The following is a 17512-nucleotide window of genomic DNA, read 5'->3' on the forward strand; positions in this document are numbered from 1 at the left end:
TAGAAGTGATCTCATAATGGCAAATATCTGCTTTGATTTGTCTTATTTAAAGTAATGTCTGCAGTTCAAACGGATGCTGAGAAGGAATGTAAGAGTTAATAGCTAAATGAGTATAAAACAGCCAGTAGGGTTTTCTTTTTTCTTTACAGCGATCAAGGGCGTGCGCGCTCCCGTCACACTGTGAACGCGACCTTCGTGCGCGCCCCCGGCAGAAGGCGAATGCAGTAGGCAACGAAAAAACAAGCAGGCAGCGCTGGAGAGACAAGAACGGCACAGTTTGCCTTCACATCACAAGATCATATTTTGGAGCGGAAATTTCACGCCCTGTCGGGTCGTGTTAGCGCTGGAGACGGCTGAGGATATTCACGGGCAGAAACAATAGGGTGAGTTCAAATACTTGAAACTGTGAAGCCGGTCGAAGGAATCTGGCGTTAAGTGGGGAAAATGACGATGTGGCTGTAATTTTTGCACCTCCTTTTTATGTCTCAAAATGGCGGATAGGCCGCTTGGACTGAAGCAGCAGGTACCTTGTCAGCTGAGTTCATCCTTGTGTCCAGATAAACCACCTTATACACTTGCATTAATTTAAGTCGGCAAACGTTAGCTAACCGTCTAAGTTAACTTTGGCGAATCGAGCTTGAAAGCACATTATGAGCATGTAGTTTCCGCTAGAGTGAGTCTACGGGCTAACTTTCTGACTGCATCCCCGGGAAGCTAACTTGGCTAACGTTAACTTTAGCTAACATTGGCTAACGATAACCGGGCATAGATAGCGTTAGGCTACCGGCCGGCATCGTCGTCATGTCGACCAAAATGTCTAGCGACCATAGTCGGGAAAACATGTCAGTGTTGGAGGTAGGGCAAGGCTAACACAGATTACAGCTTCATTTGGGGTCTGTCACAAGTTAGTAAGTTAAGTAATAACCAGTAATTAGCATAGTGTGAAGCAGCGTTAGTGCAGACACTGTTGTAAAAAAAAAAATAAAAGTCGATAACACAGTCAAGTGTGCGTTAGGTCACACGACGTTACCGATGTCATCTACCGTCGTTAGCTCTGTTGCTGTTTTAAAAATTTTATTGTTAGCAACGTGTGCAGATATTGTAAATCGTCGCAATCGCTGCAGCTTCACGTCCCTGCTGTATCCAGTGTAACTAAGCATTTGGAAATGGCGTATGGGGATGTTCGTCTTCTGGTTTGCGGTGTGTATTTATTGTGCATTGCAAATGAACACCAGATCAACACTGTTGCAGTTTTCTAACATGGCATGCTCTTGAGTGTATGCGCTCTACTGTCACCCTAGTTGATGTTCAGCTGAAGCTCTCCTCGTCTGCTTCGTGCGGTTTGTTGGCTCAGTGTTAGAAAATCAGGGTGGAGCACATCGAAGGCGATGAGTTTGTAATGGACTCAAGTGTATGCCTTGTTTTCGTTTTTGCACGTTTTCTCTCTCCTTATGTGGATGTATGATTGAGTGATTCGGGTAGGGGATTTGCGGACCCGAGGGCTTACCCTGGAATCAATACAGATCGGTATAGTGACTGTGTGCATTGAATCCAACAAGCGAATCTCCGTCGTTATTTTCAACCACCTTTTGTCGTGACATGGGATATAAAGCATTGGTTAAAGCCAGGATCCTTGGCTGATTTACTATCCCCTGCCACGCCTCTAAGGACCGCCTTGCAGCTGATCTCCTGGAATATGTTTATTTTTGAAAACGGTGTTTAGCTTCAGAAATTCACATTTACTTCGTGCCCTCCTCTCAGGTAAGAGTATTTGTGTGGTTTAGTCTCTGACTGATGACATTTTGAAGAGGAATGTGATTACTATCACTCAGCTTGTAGTTATTTTTACAGCTATTATCATAGCAGGTGTTGCAGGGGCTTTTGTTAATTGAGCAATATGTATGTGCACAATAATATGTGCTGACATAACAACCACACAAATCGCAGATGAGGAATATCTTTCCACATGTGTTGGGTCAAATTGGAGTGATTCTTAGGTTTCCTCTCAGTTTAGGATGGTTTTTATGCATTAAAACCCAATTATCCTATTTTCTTAGCACTGATATATTACTTAACTTGGATGTTATTGTAAAAGACAGAAATGCTTTATTTCTCTAACAGTAACTGCGGGAGCCAGTTAGTAGATGTGGTCAGCTGGTTTTAGTTGAAAGCTTTCTTAGTCAGTCCCGGGTCTTCAGAAGTTGATTTGAATAAGTGCATCCCAGCAGCCAGGCTCTATTCACTGCCGTCAGTAGTGGAAACACAGCAACACCAATTGTGCAAGCTTCTGCCACAGTGCTGCTCTGCTGGTACTTGTTGCCAGTTCAACAACAGGAGAACAAAGCGAAGGACAGTCCCATACCTTGTAGAGCGTTGCTCTCTAATGTCATTAGGGTCTTTCTGTAAATGCAAAATGTACAGTTTTGCAGAGGGAGCCGCCTATTTTGTCTCAACTGACAATGAGTGACAGGCTGTTTGTCTTTGTGATTGTGGGAGGTTGAAGGACAGATAGAAACCCATATTATTACCCCCCTTCCTTGAGTTGACGGTATCACTGAGGTTCACCTTGCAGACAGGCTGCCCAACCAGCTAGCTGAGTGTTCATACTGACCTGGTGCCAGCAGCAACTGCTTGGCAACCTACAAATGACCGCTTTCACACTCTGTTTGGACAGCTACTTTTTGTCAATTGTATGGAAACATCTGACAATGTTGGCATGAAACTGACTCTCCAATCAAAAAGCTCTAGAGGCTGTTGAATATAATTTTAGCAACCAGTTATGGTAGTTGGAAAGTTGATTTGAACACACTTCATACTTGCCAGTTTGGCAACAGCAACTGACACATTCAGCAAACAGCTCCAGTCTAAATTTAGAGCTGTAATGATTTCAACTGGTAACCTGTTGGCATGATGTGAATATGCTGAAGAGAAAAAAATATGACAGAGTTGAACAAGCAACATTTAATTGAAACCTGTATCAGTTAAGGAGGCTAACTAGTGTGTTCCCACCTGTGTTTGTGCATGTTTGCCTCGCCATGTGATTGATATGTTTTGCCTGCAAAGTCTTGTGGTCCTGTGTGGGTGCCTGGGTGGGCTTCCTCAGTCGTCTCTGAGCTTCCATCAGATAACACAACTGTTAGGATGATGGCCTGACCATTTGATTGGCAACACACCCTTGTCAGAATGAAAGATGCACCAGCTCACGTAACTGATGTGGCCGCCTTGTGGGTCGTAACGGCTGCAGATTGAAAACTGAGCCAGATGTTCGCTCGGTTTCATCATCCGTTAAGGGTTTTTCGGTTCAGCTGTATATCCCCTTACCAGCTTAGCAACATGGACTGAAAGAGTTTCAGAGTGGTGAGTTATTAATCTGTAAAAAAAGTATCTTTCATCCATAAAGTTTTAACTGAGCTCTGTCTCTACATCACAGTAACAACTTTATGTCCATTGACTGTTTGGAGGGTAGCTAGTGTTTGGAAGGGAGAGGAGAGGTGTGCTGCAGCTCAGTGTTTTTCCACCAGTGTTTTTGAGGGCGTATCGGACTAGCCGCTTGGCGAGTGTTATGACGCTTGTTTTGCTTTACAGGGATGAAAGGTAAGCGGCTGGACTACAAACGAGCTGTTTTCAAGCAGTGGGCAGTGTTTTCTGTGAGAGATGGGAACTCCCTTTGGGCTGGATTTCGGGCTTGCAAACCTTACATGCTCAAAGGTACAAACAGGAAAAGAGGGGAAAAAGCATAATACCACGTCTTTAAACGATGAATCTGTGAATCGATGAAATAATCTGTAGAAGCTTTGAGTACTAAAATCATCATCAAATTATCTGTTTTTTTGTAAGAATCTGGACAATTGGTGATGAACAGGCCTCCACACAGGCTGACAGAGCTGCATCGCATTACCTACTTAATTGCTTGGTATAATAAATTAGCCATGTATACCCAGCTGATTCAGCACAGGGTTGCACTGGTAGCATGTAAATTACTATGTGTGTAGCTGCTGATGGAGAAATACTGCACCAGAAAATTATCTTAATATACATTTTAATAGTGGTGTTGCCACTGCTGAAACCAAAGTTAAGTTACTGTCGAAGCAAAATCTCAATGCACATTTTAATACAACTAATTATCTTCTCTCGTCTCCTTGTTTTAACTTAAATAGCTAAATGTGTCGTCCAAGCAGTGTTCACATGACATGACTGCTTTGTTTTTGTTTCAGTTAGGCAGTTTGTGACATGTTAACAAAGCCAAATTATAAAACCACCAAAGAAATGGAAAACTGCAGTTTTTATGAAACAGTTGTTCTTTGTGTTTGTCTACTAAAAGTAGTCACTACTAAAAGTCCGGAGAAGTGCTGAAACTTCCGTGTGATAGTTTTACATCCTCTTCAATGACAGAAATGACAGAAAGATGCAGTGTTTTTATTTTTAAACTACCTCACAATTGTTATCAGAAATAAAGGAACCGCAGATGGCAAAATCTGAAGCAACTCCAGTGCACACAAATAGCTATTTCCTTGCACTAATTCAGAATGATGTCAGCCACTGCAAGGACACTTCTGAATTAACCTCGAGTGTTTGTGTGCTTTGTCAACTTGCAGAGAACACCTTGATGTCCACATATTATAAACCGTGTCCTGAAATACATTTGCCCTTTGCTGTCACTTTCATGCATATGTTATTTGTAAAGGGCAGTCAAGGATGACAATCTTAACATTCCCAGAACACAAAGGTTAAGTCATCAACAGGAAATGAAGGCGCTCCAGATTCCAGCAGTTTGAGATGTTTGCTTTTGAAAGACGATGGTGACACAATGACGCTAGCAGAAAACAGAGGTGACCGCGAGGTGATAACTGTCAGCATTGAAGTGATGGTATGTTTTCACACCAGCAGTTAGACTCAACTTAGACTCTGGAGTTTTTATTTTCCTCATCTTGCTCTACATACCACACAGGGGCGTGTTCCTTTTGTTCAGACATTTGAAGTGTTGATTATCAAAAAATGTCATACACATACCACATATGTCATACTTGGCAGCTGGAGTAATGCAAGGTTGTGATATTGCAATGTTGTGATATTGCAATGTTGTCTGATTTGGTACCTTTTGACCAGATGCCTTATTTGTTTGCATATTTGCAGTCCTCAAAAAAAATAGTCAGCTTCTATATTATATATTCTAGATGTGTACTGACAGTAAATTAGTCTGGTCTCACACTGCTTCAGTAGCTAACAGCTTTTCTGTCACATCCTCTTTGAAAGATTTGCTGACACATTACTCTGTTTTCTAAAATGCCTTTCTTTTTGTAGTTACTTGGTTAGATTTCGGTGTTTGGGTTTGACTGAAATCTTGTAGTTTAATGGTCCACGTCTTTAAAATACGCAAGTCCAACCCATGTGCTTGACTTTAAACAGAATTTGTGCCCAGACAGTGACACAGTGGGTGTGGTTCATTACAGTTTTGACTTGGCGCTTGGCTGTTGCATTTTCAAACAAAATATTAAGAACAGATAACCTGCTAGGACTCATCAGGAAATTAAACAATGTCTCTCAAAGTGCCATTACTGAAAGGGGCCCTTTTTATTGTACAGTTCCTACTGCTACACAAAAACAAGAGATTCAAAACAACTATTAACCATCAGTGGGCAGATTTATAGATACTCCGCTGCTGTGGCCCATTCAAGCAAGACACGACCACATTTTGTGCTGAGCCAATTATCCTGATTGTGCAAACATTTTGCTCAATACTGAAGCCACAAATGACATTTGCATAGAGGAGAGTCTAACACATTAATGGATACATGCAGCGATGACAGCTGCCAGCAGCACAGAGGGAAGTATCAATATATAGTAGATGATCTCATTTCACACACAGCAGTTGTACAAATTGAGGTAGAACGTGCATGCCTTTTCTTTTAATTGACATTTTATATGTGCAGTTATAGTAAGAGCCATTTTTAGCTTCAGTGCCATTGTTTTTTTGTGGTGTCGTACTGTTGTGACCCTGAGCCACGGCAGAGTCGTTGGTCAACAGCCAGAAACGCCCTGCGTGCCGTAATCCACCCACAGTCGGAGGTAAGCAGACATTTGGACTGCGGTCAGGTGGTGACATCGGGATCCAGAGGTTAGCGGTTGGCTAAGATAGGTGGCTTTCTGTTGAACAGTCAAAGTGTCTAGTATGCAAATAAGTAAATAAATTCGGAAGTGTGGTATCTGTGTGCCAGGTAGGTCAATCTTGTATCCGCAGGCTTCATGTGTTGAATACATCATGTAGTGGGTCCCTAAGCTGCTTTACTTTTTTCTGCAAACAAAAGCAAGAGTGAAAAGAAGGAATCTTCCGTTTATGGTAATGTCACTCCTGCACCATCAGCTAAAATGAGGAATGTGTGAATTTTCCATTGCAGTTTCCTGGAGTGTTTCCAGGCCTCATTCTTTTCCTCCAGTGCTCCGTACCCATGCAGCAAATCTCATGCCTAACACACATCTCCTGTGCATGTGTCTGGATGTCTGTGCCTTTTTAGTTTTGTCGCTTTGTTGCAGGTCTCTAGAAGGAGGTAAATTGACTTTGGCTGTACCTTGAGTTTAGTTGTCTGGCAGAGATTTACTCAGGCTGGTCCCAGTAGACTAAGAGGCTTATTGTAGCTCACAGTTAGTATTCTAGTGGCTACCTGCTTTAGAGAAGTGCTCTTTATGAGTTTGGTGCAGAGTAAAAATAGACTTTATCACAGTATTGTTAGCTGCATTTAAGGTGCTTTATTTGGTTCAGTTAAAATGAATCCTGATGCGTTTGCCCCATTAGTACATTTGGGCAGGTGTGAGACATGTCAGTCGAACTCCGGTGTGGACCAACCAACCGCACAAGACCCTTTTTAGAGGAAATGGTCTCGGTATGGTCACCAATAAACTCTATAGTGGTTCGTTTTGTAGTTGGGACATGATCCAATCTTGATCTAACGCATCTACCATTAACTTGTCATGCTTACAATGCTCAATAACATTAGCTCTCTTGCTCTGCTCAGTCGTCTTACAGCAGCACATCTTTGCAAAGTTTAAAGCAGCATAGTATTTTCAAGATGTTTCCTCGAAGTGCGTTTGGTATTTTTCTAGTATATTACCCAGATAATACAAGGTTATGAGTAAATGCTGCATGTTAAATTACATAATGTTTCTCTTCACAGAAATATGCACTGGTCCAGAAACCAGGACTTCTTGCTGTATTTACCTTCTTGCTGACACCTCTGACCAATAATAAGAGTGAATGTTCTCACATGGTTTGTAGTGATGTATTTTGGTTCGCTTGAATTTTTGTGTAAAAAGACCAAATCAAGGGGGAAAGCTCCAAGTTTACAAACTCAGCAGCTGATTTGGACCAGGCGATAGGTGTAAAAATACGCCCTTATTGTTCCTCATTATCAGCACTCCACTTGTCAATAAATTCATTTTCACACTAAGCCTAATAAATGTCTTGCTGACACAAACGTTCATAGTGATTATATTGTGCTGTCAGTCAGGCCAGGCAGCTCTTGAGCAGGCATCGTAATGAGACGATAGGGTCAGGGGAATTTGACATGAGCACAGCCGTTACTCGAGCCCGCTCGGCTGTGTCCTGTTTTTCTTTTCAATTGGCAACCTGGGAGGAGAAGTACGTTGCTCCAAGAATGTGGGTCAACTCTTGTATGTTCACGGAGAAAGGAATTTGCAGCAAGACCTCTCAGACCAGACTGGTGACATGACAGATTATGAGTGCACCAAGGAGCTGAAAAGCAAATGGAAAAAGTGTTTTATGGTTAAGGTGTTTTTTATGAAATGTCTGATACATGGGTTTATGCTGTCAAAGCTTTGCTTTAGAAAATAAAGTAAATAGTGTAAATATTTTGTGCTGCTGTTTTTTTTTCCCCCCATTGTTGACAGATTCTTCAGCCATTTTGTCTGCGTATAAACTGGAGCAGACATTGATGCAGTACTCCTTTGGCCTATAAACATTTTCATCTCCACCCTCTCCATGTTATCTGTCATGCATACCTAATGCATACCCCCCCCTTCTCTCCAGATGCAGTGTAGACTTGGCTGGTGACTGGTCTGCAGGCTCTCCACTTCTCTTGTCCCTGGAGTCAGCCAGTTGGGGGGCAGATTCCTGCGATCCCCTTCTCTCAGTCCTGAGTCTTTTTTGTCTGGACAAAACCAACCGCCCGCCACTGGAGTACACAGCTCGTCCTCGCCCGTGTTGCTTGGATCAGCACAGCTCATCTCCTGACTGAGGAGAGCGCAGCAGCTGCACAAGATTCGCCTTCTACCTTCAACTGATCCCTCCCGACCCCGCCCACACTGCCCCGTCATCATGGTGCTGTCACAACGGCAACGAGATGAACTGTAAGTCGCAACCCGCCTGTCATGTGGGAGAGAGATGAATATGTGGGATTAAAATGCATGCAATGCTTTTTATACTGCGGTTGGTGCACGTCTGTTGCTGTTGCATTGTGTGGCGAGACGTTTTCATTCCACTTTCATACACTCACACAGCTGCCCAATACAACCACATTCATCTGATGTTGCTGTGCAAGGAATGAATGGGAAGGCCTTTTCTTCAAGGGCTGCAGCTAAGAATTCTTTTCAAATCTGTTTTTCTTGATCCGTGTTCTGTCTTCCATGTTGTTCTGACTCTCGTCTAATCAGATGTGAGGGTCAAGTGAGCTAATCTGCGCTGATCTGAATCAGATGCTTCTTGAAGCTGCCCAGTGACACGAGTGCCACTTACAGTATCAAAGAACTTAATGAATGGCTTAACATGGGCCGGTTCCAGTGAGCTCTATTTGTATACCTGTCCAAGCAAAAAGAGACTGCCAAACAACTGAAATAACAACATCTTTTAATTGTCTTTTTTTAATGACTATATACTATTAAGGATGTGTATTAATTGATAGACTCAGTCAGAGACATTTTATAGAGGAGACGCGCCACTCAATCACGTCGTCTGTACATCTCTATGGGAAAGCCCATAACGGCAAAGATGGCGGTTATCCCGCCCATCCCTCTAGAAAGCCAGTCGTCTGCTTTTAACAGCCAAAGCGGGAAACATATTTCAGCCAATCAGCCACTGACTTAAGGGTCTGTTTTACTTTGATTGTGCATGCGTGGTGGTAGTAGTAGAAGTATAACCGGTTGGAAAAATGCTTTTTAAACCCTATTGTGGGGCAGTTGACAAACTTTTTCAGCGATTTTATTAGATTTTACTGCTGATTCTATTCATGTAGTTTTTATGTCCCGGTGACCAGTGAAAGTACAGTTTTACTTGCCTGTTCATAGTTTTCAGTCACATGACATGCGTGGTGACCTGGAAGGCAAAACAACATACCAACATAGTGGCTCACAGTGCGACTCCCCCGTAGAGACGCAGCAAAAGCAGTTAAATTTTATTTGGATCACCTCTCAACTAAAGAAAAAGAAAGATATGGACACAAACTGCAAGTGTTGGGCACTTATGATCCATTTACAGCACCTGCTGCCGTATTTCTGCCGTTAAAAACCGCCAGGTCTGTGCTGCCACTCGACTGTGGTAATGCTTGCGTTTACCTTGTGGGGAATCCCTCACCTAACACAGCCCAGGCTTGTCTCTTCCTCAATTATTGCGTCTGAAAGCACAACAACCATCCAGCATTTTGGCAACGCAAAAAGTATCAAACTTAAAGTAACAGTGTATCACTTGTTTCCTGTTTGCGGGCGGAAGAAAATAATGTCTTTTTTTTTTGCCCTCCAAGGGAGTGTTTTCTTAGAATGTGACGTCACGTGAAAACTGAATAAGGACTTTGATTCAGTTTAAATGTGGACTTTTTTGTCTCCAGGAAGAATCAATGAGTGACTGAAGGTTCCTGAGCTCCCCTGGGGTCTTGCAGCACAAATGCATTGATGCTCCATCTACTCGACCTACCCCTGAAAATGTGTAGTATTCACTGTTTGCTCAATGTGACCTTAAGGAAAGCTTAGAGTTGCGAGCGCTTCCTCTGTGCACGCTGTCAGTACTTGGAGTCATTCCTCAGGGAAGCAATGTGCCCAAGATGTCTGAAATCTGCCTACCAAAGTACAGAACTACAAAGTATATATTGAGCAAGTGGGAAAACTAAGACTGTGATAATGGGGGGAACTGTAATTTGGCCCTGCTGAGTCTGTGGGATTGGTAATTAACCCCTGAGGCGGAGGTTGGAATAAAAAGTTAAGGCAGCTTGATGTGAGATTCAAGGTCATGAGAAGGAGATGAGAGGATCTCACTCTGAGCTTTAGAATCCCCCTCCTCCTTAAGAAGTATGTTTAAAACGACATATTTAAAAAAACAAAACAAAAAAAACACAAAGTTATGATGGAGATATTTGCCTCTAGCTTGAAATGAGACGACGGCCCTGTTGACTGTCACTTTTGCCTTCACATGACAAGGCTCTTAACATTCCTGACTATGTTTCTGTGTTTTTAGATTAACGCTGTGGGAGGGGCTTGTTGGTATGGAGAGATGTATTGGAATGCTAATCTTTCAAGCTTTTTGCTATTCAGAGGAAACTGGGGACCCCCCCCCCCCCCCCCCATTGCCTTTTCTCCTCTGTTGCACAAGTCTCTGGCCCCATAGCTTACAGGAAGCTGGTGTGGGACCATCACACCACTTCAAGCATCTATTGCATTCTTCTCGTTGGAGATGTTGCTCGCTGAGTTGGTGCGTTCATTGAGTTTGACGGCTATAAAGTCCCCCTATGATCAAAACTGGCCTGCTTGGAAACCCAGCAGCCTACTTTTTATCATCCAGTGTAGTAAAGGGGGTTATGGGAACAGTGACCGGTTGACTGTCTGCTATTCACGCAAAGTTTTTGTTGGGCCCCCTCCTTTCTTTGTCTTTGTCACAGCCTCATTTACGGTCAGGCAGCCAACAAGTAGATTTTGTTCCCATTTGATTCAGGCTTCCTCTTCCACATTTTAAGCTGTCAAATCTGCACTAACTCTGTGTGTGCCATCAGAGCCAATGTCTTTGACTTTTAAATTTGAAAAAAAACCCAAGTGAAATCTGAAAACAAGAGAAGGCTTGTTTTTGTCTTCCTAGTCGACATTGACCTGCTCTTTGATTTTGGCCAGAAAGACGTTTTTATTACCTCGGTGTGGAACAACATATTCTAAAAGAGAAATAATCTTTGTCCCTTAAACTAGTGCTATTTTGTCAGCACCGCAGTCAGATGCTGTGATTGCGTAGCATCTTCAAAACAACTTTATTTTTATGAGCATAGCCAATGAAAGGCACATTTGTGTTTTCTTTCCAGGGTCAGGGGACTTGTCCCCTCTGGCGTGTAGTAAAAATAGATACAGAATACAAACTATCTGCTCCCCTGAAAGACCTGGAGGCACCAATGTGCAGATGGGCCTGTTGCTTTTGAACACACTCTTTGCTTTGCAAAGAAAATGCCCTCCACCTTCCCCATGACTTAAGCTACACGATGGTTCATGTGATTTTTGTCCTTTCCATCTGCCCCCTGGCTGTGAATTGTGGTGACATAACAGATTAAATACCAATATTTCTGCTATTCAGAAGACATAAAGTTGACTGAAACAAGCTATAATGAAAGACTGAAGTATAGAAAGCATTCAAAGCTGTGGTTTACACTCGCAATGGACATCTGTTTAATTGACCCTTGGCTAAGCCACGCCCCAAATACGCAAGCTGTCCAATCATAGCGCAGTATAGGACTCTCTCTCTAACTGAGATCCGACACTTTAATGTTAGAGCTCCATGGACTAATATGCAAAAGGAGTCGTTTTCTAGCTTTTTTTGTAACTTTTTCCAAGATATGGTCAAACACTACGGATAACGGCTCTCTATGCAGGCTAACGTTACATATCCATATGGAGTGTTTTGCTTGTCTGATTTTGCTGACATATTCAGATTTTGCGTATTTGTTGAGTTGTCCTTGATTTTTGTGCTTCCACAATGGTTAAGTAAGCTATGTACTTAAATTTCTTTCTTTTGTCTGTTTAACTGCGTTTTTATTGTTGATGTACGATCGAGAGTCTGCAAAGGGTGTTTTATTTAGAAAATCGACCAGATTATCTCTGCCATTCTATGTCTGACTTCCTGCCTGGTTCATCTGCTCTGTGCTGCTTGACATGGCTTCCGTCAAAAATACTGGCAGTGAATATTGAACTTTAGCAAAACTTCAAAAAAAAAAAAAAATTGCAATTAGATTATTTTTTTCCCCAAATCGTTCAGCCCTAATTTGAATTAAAATGACAGGTAATAATAGATTATGACAGAATGTTTACAGCCCCATCTGTCAAAATAACGGACAGCGTCTAACACAGCCTCTGGTGTTGACCTGAAACCATACTGCACACACGCACCTTCTCCATAGTGAAGAATAGTCACTGTTTTAAGTCTTCCTCTTCTTTGGAGCCTGGTTAGATTAAGTTTCCCCCTTTTTTAAGTTTTCTTCTGGCTTAAAGGTTGATCCCCGCTGCAGTGCTGGTTACTAATATGAAAGAAGGCTGCTTTTCCCTTCACAACCTACCTGTTTAACATTGAAATTAACCTACATTATGATAATCACCCCTCTAAGAGGCTGTGAGATGATTGAAAGTTTGGAATCAAGTAAAGGGCAGAAACCTTTTATAGATGAACCAAATTTTTTTTTTTTTTCCTGTCTGAAATTATGTGGTGGATTAATTGTCTGGTTAATCTAGGTAGTGATTGCCTTCAGGCAACATGTTTCATGTCTCAGCCTGGGGCTCCTTCTCATAAATCAGCAACAGAAATAGTAGATTCGTTACAGTTTTCATGGAGATTCAACTGTAACTGCGCAATTATACAGTCCTGCCATCTGATTTTTGTGGAGTGTTTCTGCTAACAAGTTCTTGAAGAAATACTCAGCTTTTTTTAGCTCCCTACAGGCCTGCTTCTTCTTTGCTACTTCCACACAGTGAACCTTTCAGCCTAAGTAGTGGTTTGTACCTGTAAATTGCAGAGCTTTCGTTCATACTAATTGTACAAAAGATTCCATAACATAACATGAAACACATCTGGAAAATATCACACCAGCTGAGTTTAATAATCGCTATGAATTCACACACTTTGCACAGTTAGCTCAGTCTTAAGCTGGAAACAGCTGTTTAGGCCTTTTTTATTTTTATTTTTATTTTTTTTTTAGCGGTACTGCCATGCATGGCTGGGGGCCCTACTGCTTGAATACCTGTACTTGACAGAGATGATAATTTCGTCACTATGACGCACTGGCCTGTTGAACTCTGCTGATTGTACAGTGGGTTTCATCTCATAAGAATCACTGGTACAATCTCTGTAGGCTTTATTAAGCACATTCAGGGCCATCAGACAATCTGGAACCTCCATTATGTGGTGTTGGTAGAGTTGTCTTCAAACCGTATGTCTGAAGGTGTGGGCACTGGGAACAAAAACGTTCGACTGTGTGAAATAATCCGTAGGAAAGTGAATTTTCTAACTGCCAAGGGTCCTTTTCAAAGTGTAGACTTAAGCTTCTTCCTATTAAACATTCACCAGCAGTTTTGAAAGATTGAACAGGCCCATTTATCGTCTGGTCGAGACGCGCTCCGTTTTTGTAAGGTTTGTGCCTATAGGCAGATATATGGCACAGGGCGCAAAGGCCTGGCCAGGCAAGCTAAATTCTTCTTCCCCTCAGATTTATTAGAGCGTTTTAGAGCCCGTCTGTAGCTGAAGAGAGTGCTGTATGCACTGTGAAGGCTAGTGCTGCTTTAACATTTAGTGGGTGGGTGTGTCTGTAATGAAATGTATCATAAGTGGTGCGTTGACAAGGGCGCTAGTGTCTTTGCTGGATGATTCAAAAAAGCAGTAATTACTGGCCATTTCAGTGTAAGAACATTTTATGAGCTTTGGGTCTAAAATCTTGAAATGATATTCGTGCGGCTGTTAATAGACTTTTCAAATGGGGGGGGTGCTGCCAACAACTGCATGCACGTTGTGGTTCCTCTCAGGTCTATTTCAAGTAGCCGGCATTTAAAAAACATTAAAATGTTCTTTGTGTGATTTATCTACAGTGATAAATTATCCGAAAGTCCCGCGAGGTGTGGACAACTCGGCACAACACCAGTGAAGCCGGGGGTCCGTCACTTCGGCAAGTGTTCCTCTTCTGCCACTACATACACGCTACGCCTACACATGCGCACCGACGACCCAGGTTTAGGGTTACAATTTTGGATTTATTCACGCACTTTAAAAACATTGAGTGTTTTTTTTCTTTTTACATGTTTATTTACAGCATTAAATGTTGAAATGTATATTGTAATAGGCGGTATTTTAACTTATTGGGAGAAAACTGGTAGTTCAATGTAAAACCAGACGTTGAGCACCCCCATATCGCCAAAATGGCATGATCCTTGTTTCGCTGCGAAGCTTCGACTGCGAGACTGGCGGTCTAATCAGGCTCCACCCATCGAAGCATTGAATCTTCGCCAATTAGGGTCAGCCCTAGTTACTTCAAAATAAGTAATAATCTGTTGGAGCTAGATCAAATGAATGATGTGTATTTGATATTATTTGATAATTTTTATACAAGTATTATTCTGTTTGAAAAAAATAAACTGTTTCACAGTAGTTTCAGTTTTGTGCAAAAGGAATTAAAGCCTATCCCATATGGACGCCTGTCCCAAATCTAGGCAATTCAGCGATTTTAGGAAATAAAAGCCTGGGCTATTATTCAAAGTTTTACGGTATTGCTATTTGACATAACTTCTGACTACACCCAATACATAAAAAGAGGTCTGTCCTAAGGCATTTCTGACTCTGGGAAAGACTGTAAAATCCCCCTGCTGTATCTCTGAACACTCTTTAACCAAATCACACATTTAGGATAGTCTGTCATCTCATTTTGATATGGTTTTTTTTACTGAGCCTCCCCTGTAACAGTTTGGAGCCCCATCGGGAGGCCCACCTCCCACTTTGAAAACCTCTGGACTAGAAAACTGGACTAGATGATTGACAAATAAAATATATACGTTTGAGATGTACAGAAGTGGCAAGCCCTCATGTTGTGCTTGTAAAGTATTCAGATTGTCACTACCTCCATTGATTTCGATGTAAACATAGCAGCAGTTGTGTCGCTGAGGTCGGTGGCAGTAGCAGCAGCAGCAAGGAGGGTAGCTGCCACTCTCGTGATCACACACAGGTGGTTTTGATGAAAAGTTGTTGATTCAACTTTTTCAAACTACAGCGAGGAAACAATACAGGAACTGAGATGGGAGCTTATTTTACTGATATCTAAGTTCACTGAATGGGAAAACCCCTTGGCCAGCAGAGTACAAACAGATTAATGAAGAGAAACCGCGTCGGAGCAACATCAGCTTTAAAGTCTGATTTATAAAGTAGGGGACAATAAACAGCTTGTGTGATGAGATTATACTAGGTAGATAGTGTAGCACAGCATATGCTGTGCGCAGGCTAGTAGGATTGGAGGTAGCTGAGAGCACCAAGTAGCCACTGCAACGGCTCACTGTCTAAAAGCACTTTGTGTTACTATTGACTAACAATTGATATTTCCAAAAAAATCTGTTTATTGTACAACTTGGGTATGTCTGTAATATGGTATATTCTATTTTCAGTTTTATAAGAAATACTTAGTTTGATAGGTTGTTAGCATTAAAGATTGAGTGTGTAATATTTAGGACGATTGAGAGAAATGCAATATAACAAAAGAGCAAGTTTGTCACTAAGTTGAATATGTACAAAATAGAACAAGATTCATAGTAGGGCTGGGTGATATGGCCAAAAAGTCATATCCCGGTACTGTTGGGCAGAATTTCAGTATAAAATATATCGGTATTTTCTGCTAAGCGGGCTGTGGAGGGGGGTTAACAGGCATGTTTTTACTACTTTTAGTAACTTAGCTTGTTTCTTATTTCACTGTTTTAATTATACTTCATTCTCCATCTTAAGTATTACTCACTTGTTGAATTCGCCTCCTTCAGTTCTCTTCCCACTCACAGACCTAACGTCTCTGCTGCAAACATGTCAGCGTTCCCCGCTTCTCCATTACCAGTACCAGCTCAACTCGCCTCGACTTGGCCGTCCTCCGTTTTCCATTACAGATAGTACGCGACGTAATATTCAATGCGACACACACACACCAGGGACATGCGCGCACACACAGCGGTCTCTTGATTTAAATTAAAACGTTACAGCATTACTCAATGTAAAGACAGGTAAGACGGAGTTGATACGAAAAAAGTACCTGGTAGTAGGTACAAGTAGGCGTACAACTTTTACACAATGAGTAGAGTCGAGGTAAGTCGAGCTGGGACCATGCAGTGGAAAAGGGGCTTTACCATCTCTCTCTCCCTGTATGTCCACTTTCTTCATCAGTAGGCGGCTAGGCTGTATTTATAAAAAAAAACAAAAAAAAACAGAACTTGTCTTCTGGACTTTTCCTCCCGTGATTCCGTTCACCGCAGCAGCTGAGCTGTACGTTGAGGAGGCGTGTTGACGACGTAGCCTATCAAAACAAAACCACAAATGGAGGCCCACATATTTATTTAGCACAAGAGTCGACTGAGTGGGTCGGCTACCGTAGCTTCTGCTGCGCGCTTGCAAAGGGAGGGGTGAGCGGTGACTGATGCATTCATGTAGTGTCGAAATAATCAGAATCTTTTTTCCTCTTTAAATCTTTATTGCAAATAAAGAGAAATAAAGTGTACATGGGACATAAAGAAGTATACAGAAATTTGATTTGTGCAAAATCACATATTGCATATTTTTTGCAAACATGTAATTTATATATATGGTTAGTTTGCTGTCCGTGTAGAGTGATCTAGATTTCTGCGTGTTGTTTATAAGCTCTGATAATGCTAATCCAACACATCTGTGTGTCTCCATGTTGATCCCAAATTAAGAGCACATGAACACACACTGAAGCCAGAAGAATGACTTTGCAACTCGGGGAAATGGGACCATCCGAGGAGCACATGAATGCACCGTGAGCCGCTGGTTGCAATTCGCAACCCTCACCACTAGATGCCACTAAAGCTAACACACAGAACCTTTTAAATTACTATTGCAGAGAAAGTGTTGCTCAGCTGTGCTTAAAAATCACACACATGGGTTAATGTTGGAGCATAATCCAATGACTATATTCAATTGACACTTTGCTAACCCCCTCCCCCCTTAGTTACCGTTACTAAGTCCGACAAACTGTTGGCACTTCCACGGTCTTTTACTGCACTCCCCGGAGAAAAATTGTCAAACTTGTTGGAAAAAGCGATCTCAGAAAGAAGCAGAAAGTTTTGCAGTTGCATTATACATTTGAAGGTTGTATTCAGGCTTTCAAACTGACTCAAACCAACTCAAACAGACGCTAAAGCCTACCACTCACACAGTAAAGTGAACCACCCTGACGATTGAGACAAAAGAAAACGATATAATTGACAACACTGTTCAGCTGATGATACACGGGGCAACGTTTTGAGCAATCGTGCAGGGCAACCTTGCCGTCAATGGTAATGAGTAAAGATTACT

The 17512-nt window shown here is 42.0% G+C and overlaps 1 protein-coding gene across 3 annotated transcripts in view; it reads left to right on the plus strand.

Moving 5' to 3' along the window:
* Nucleotides 1-198: 198 nt before the first annotated feature.
* The window catches only part of LOC119883105 (lissencephaly-1 homolog), a 40027-nt gene continuing 22713 nt past the window's right edge, over nt 199-17512 (plus strand). The window contains exons 1-2 of one of the 3 annotated variants that reach the window (XM_038693626.1): nt 199-383; nt 8042-8361. In XM_038693626.1, the coding sequence (XP_038549554.1) occupies nt 8330-8361 (32 nt within the window). In that variant the 5' untranslated portion in view covers nt 199-383; nt 8042-8329. Of the gene's footprint in view, nt 384-3585; nt 3709-8041; nt 8362-17512 lie in introns of those variants that run through there. The other 2 variants (XM_038693627.1, XM_038693628.1) reach the window with 2 other exon arrangements.

This window comes from Micropterus salmoides, unplaced genomic scaffold, assembly GCF_014851395.1.
Source record: "Micropterus salmoides isolate LMB-PRFRI ecotype aquatic unplaced genomic scaffold, ASM1485139v1 Ms_hic_scaffold_3, whole genome shotgun sequence".
NCBI lineage: Eukaryota > Metazoa > Chordata > Actinopteri > Centrarchiformes > Centrarchidae > Micropterus > Micropterus salmoides.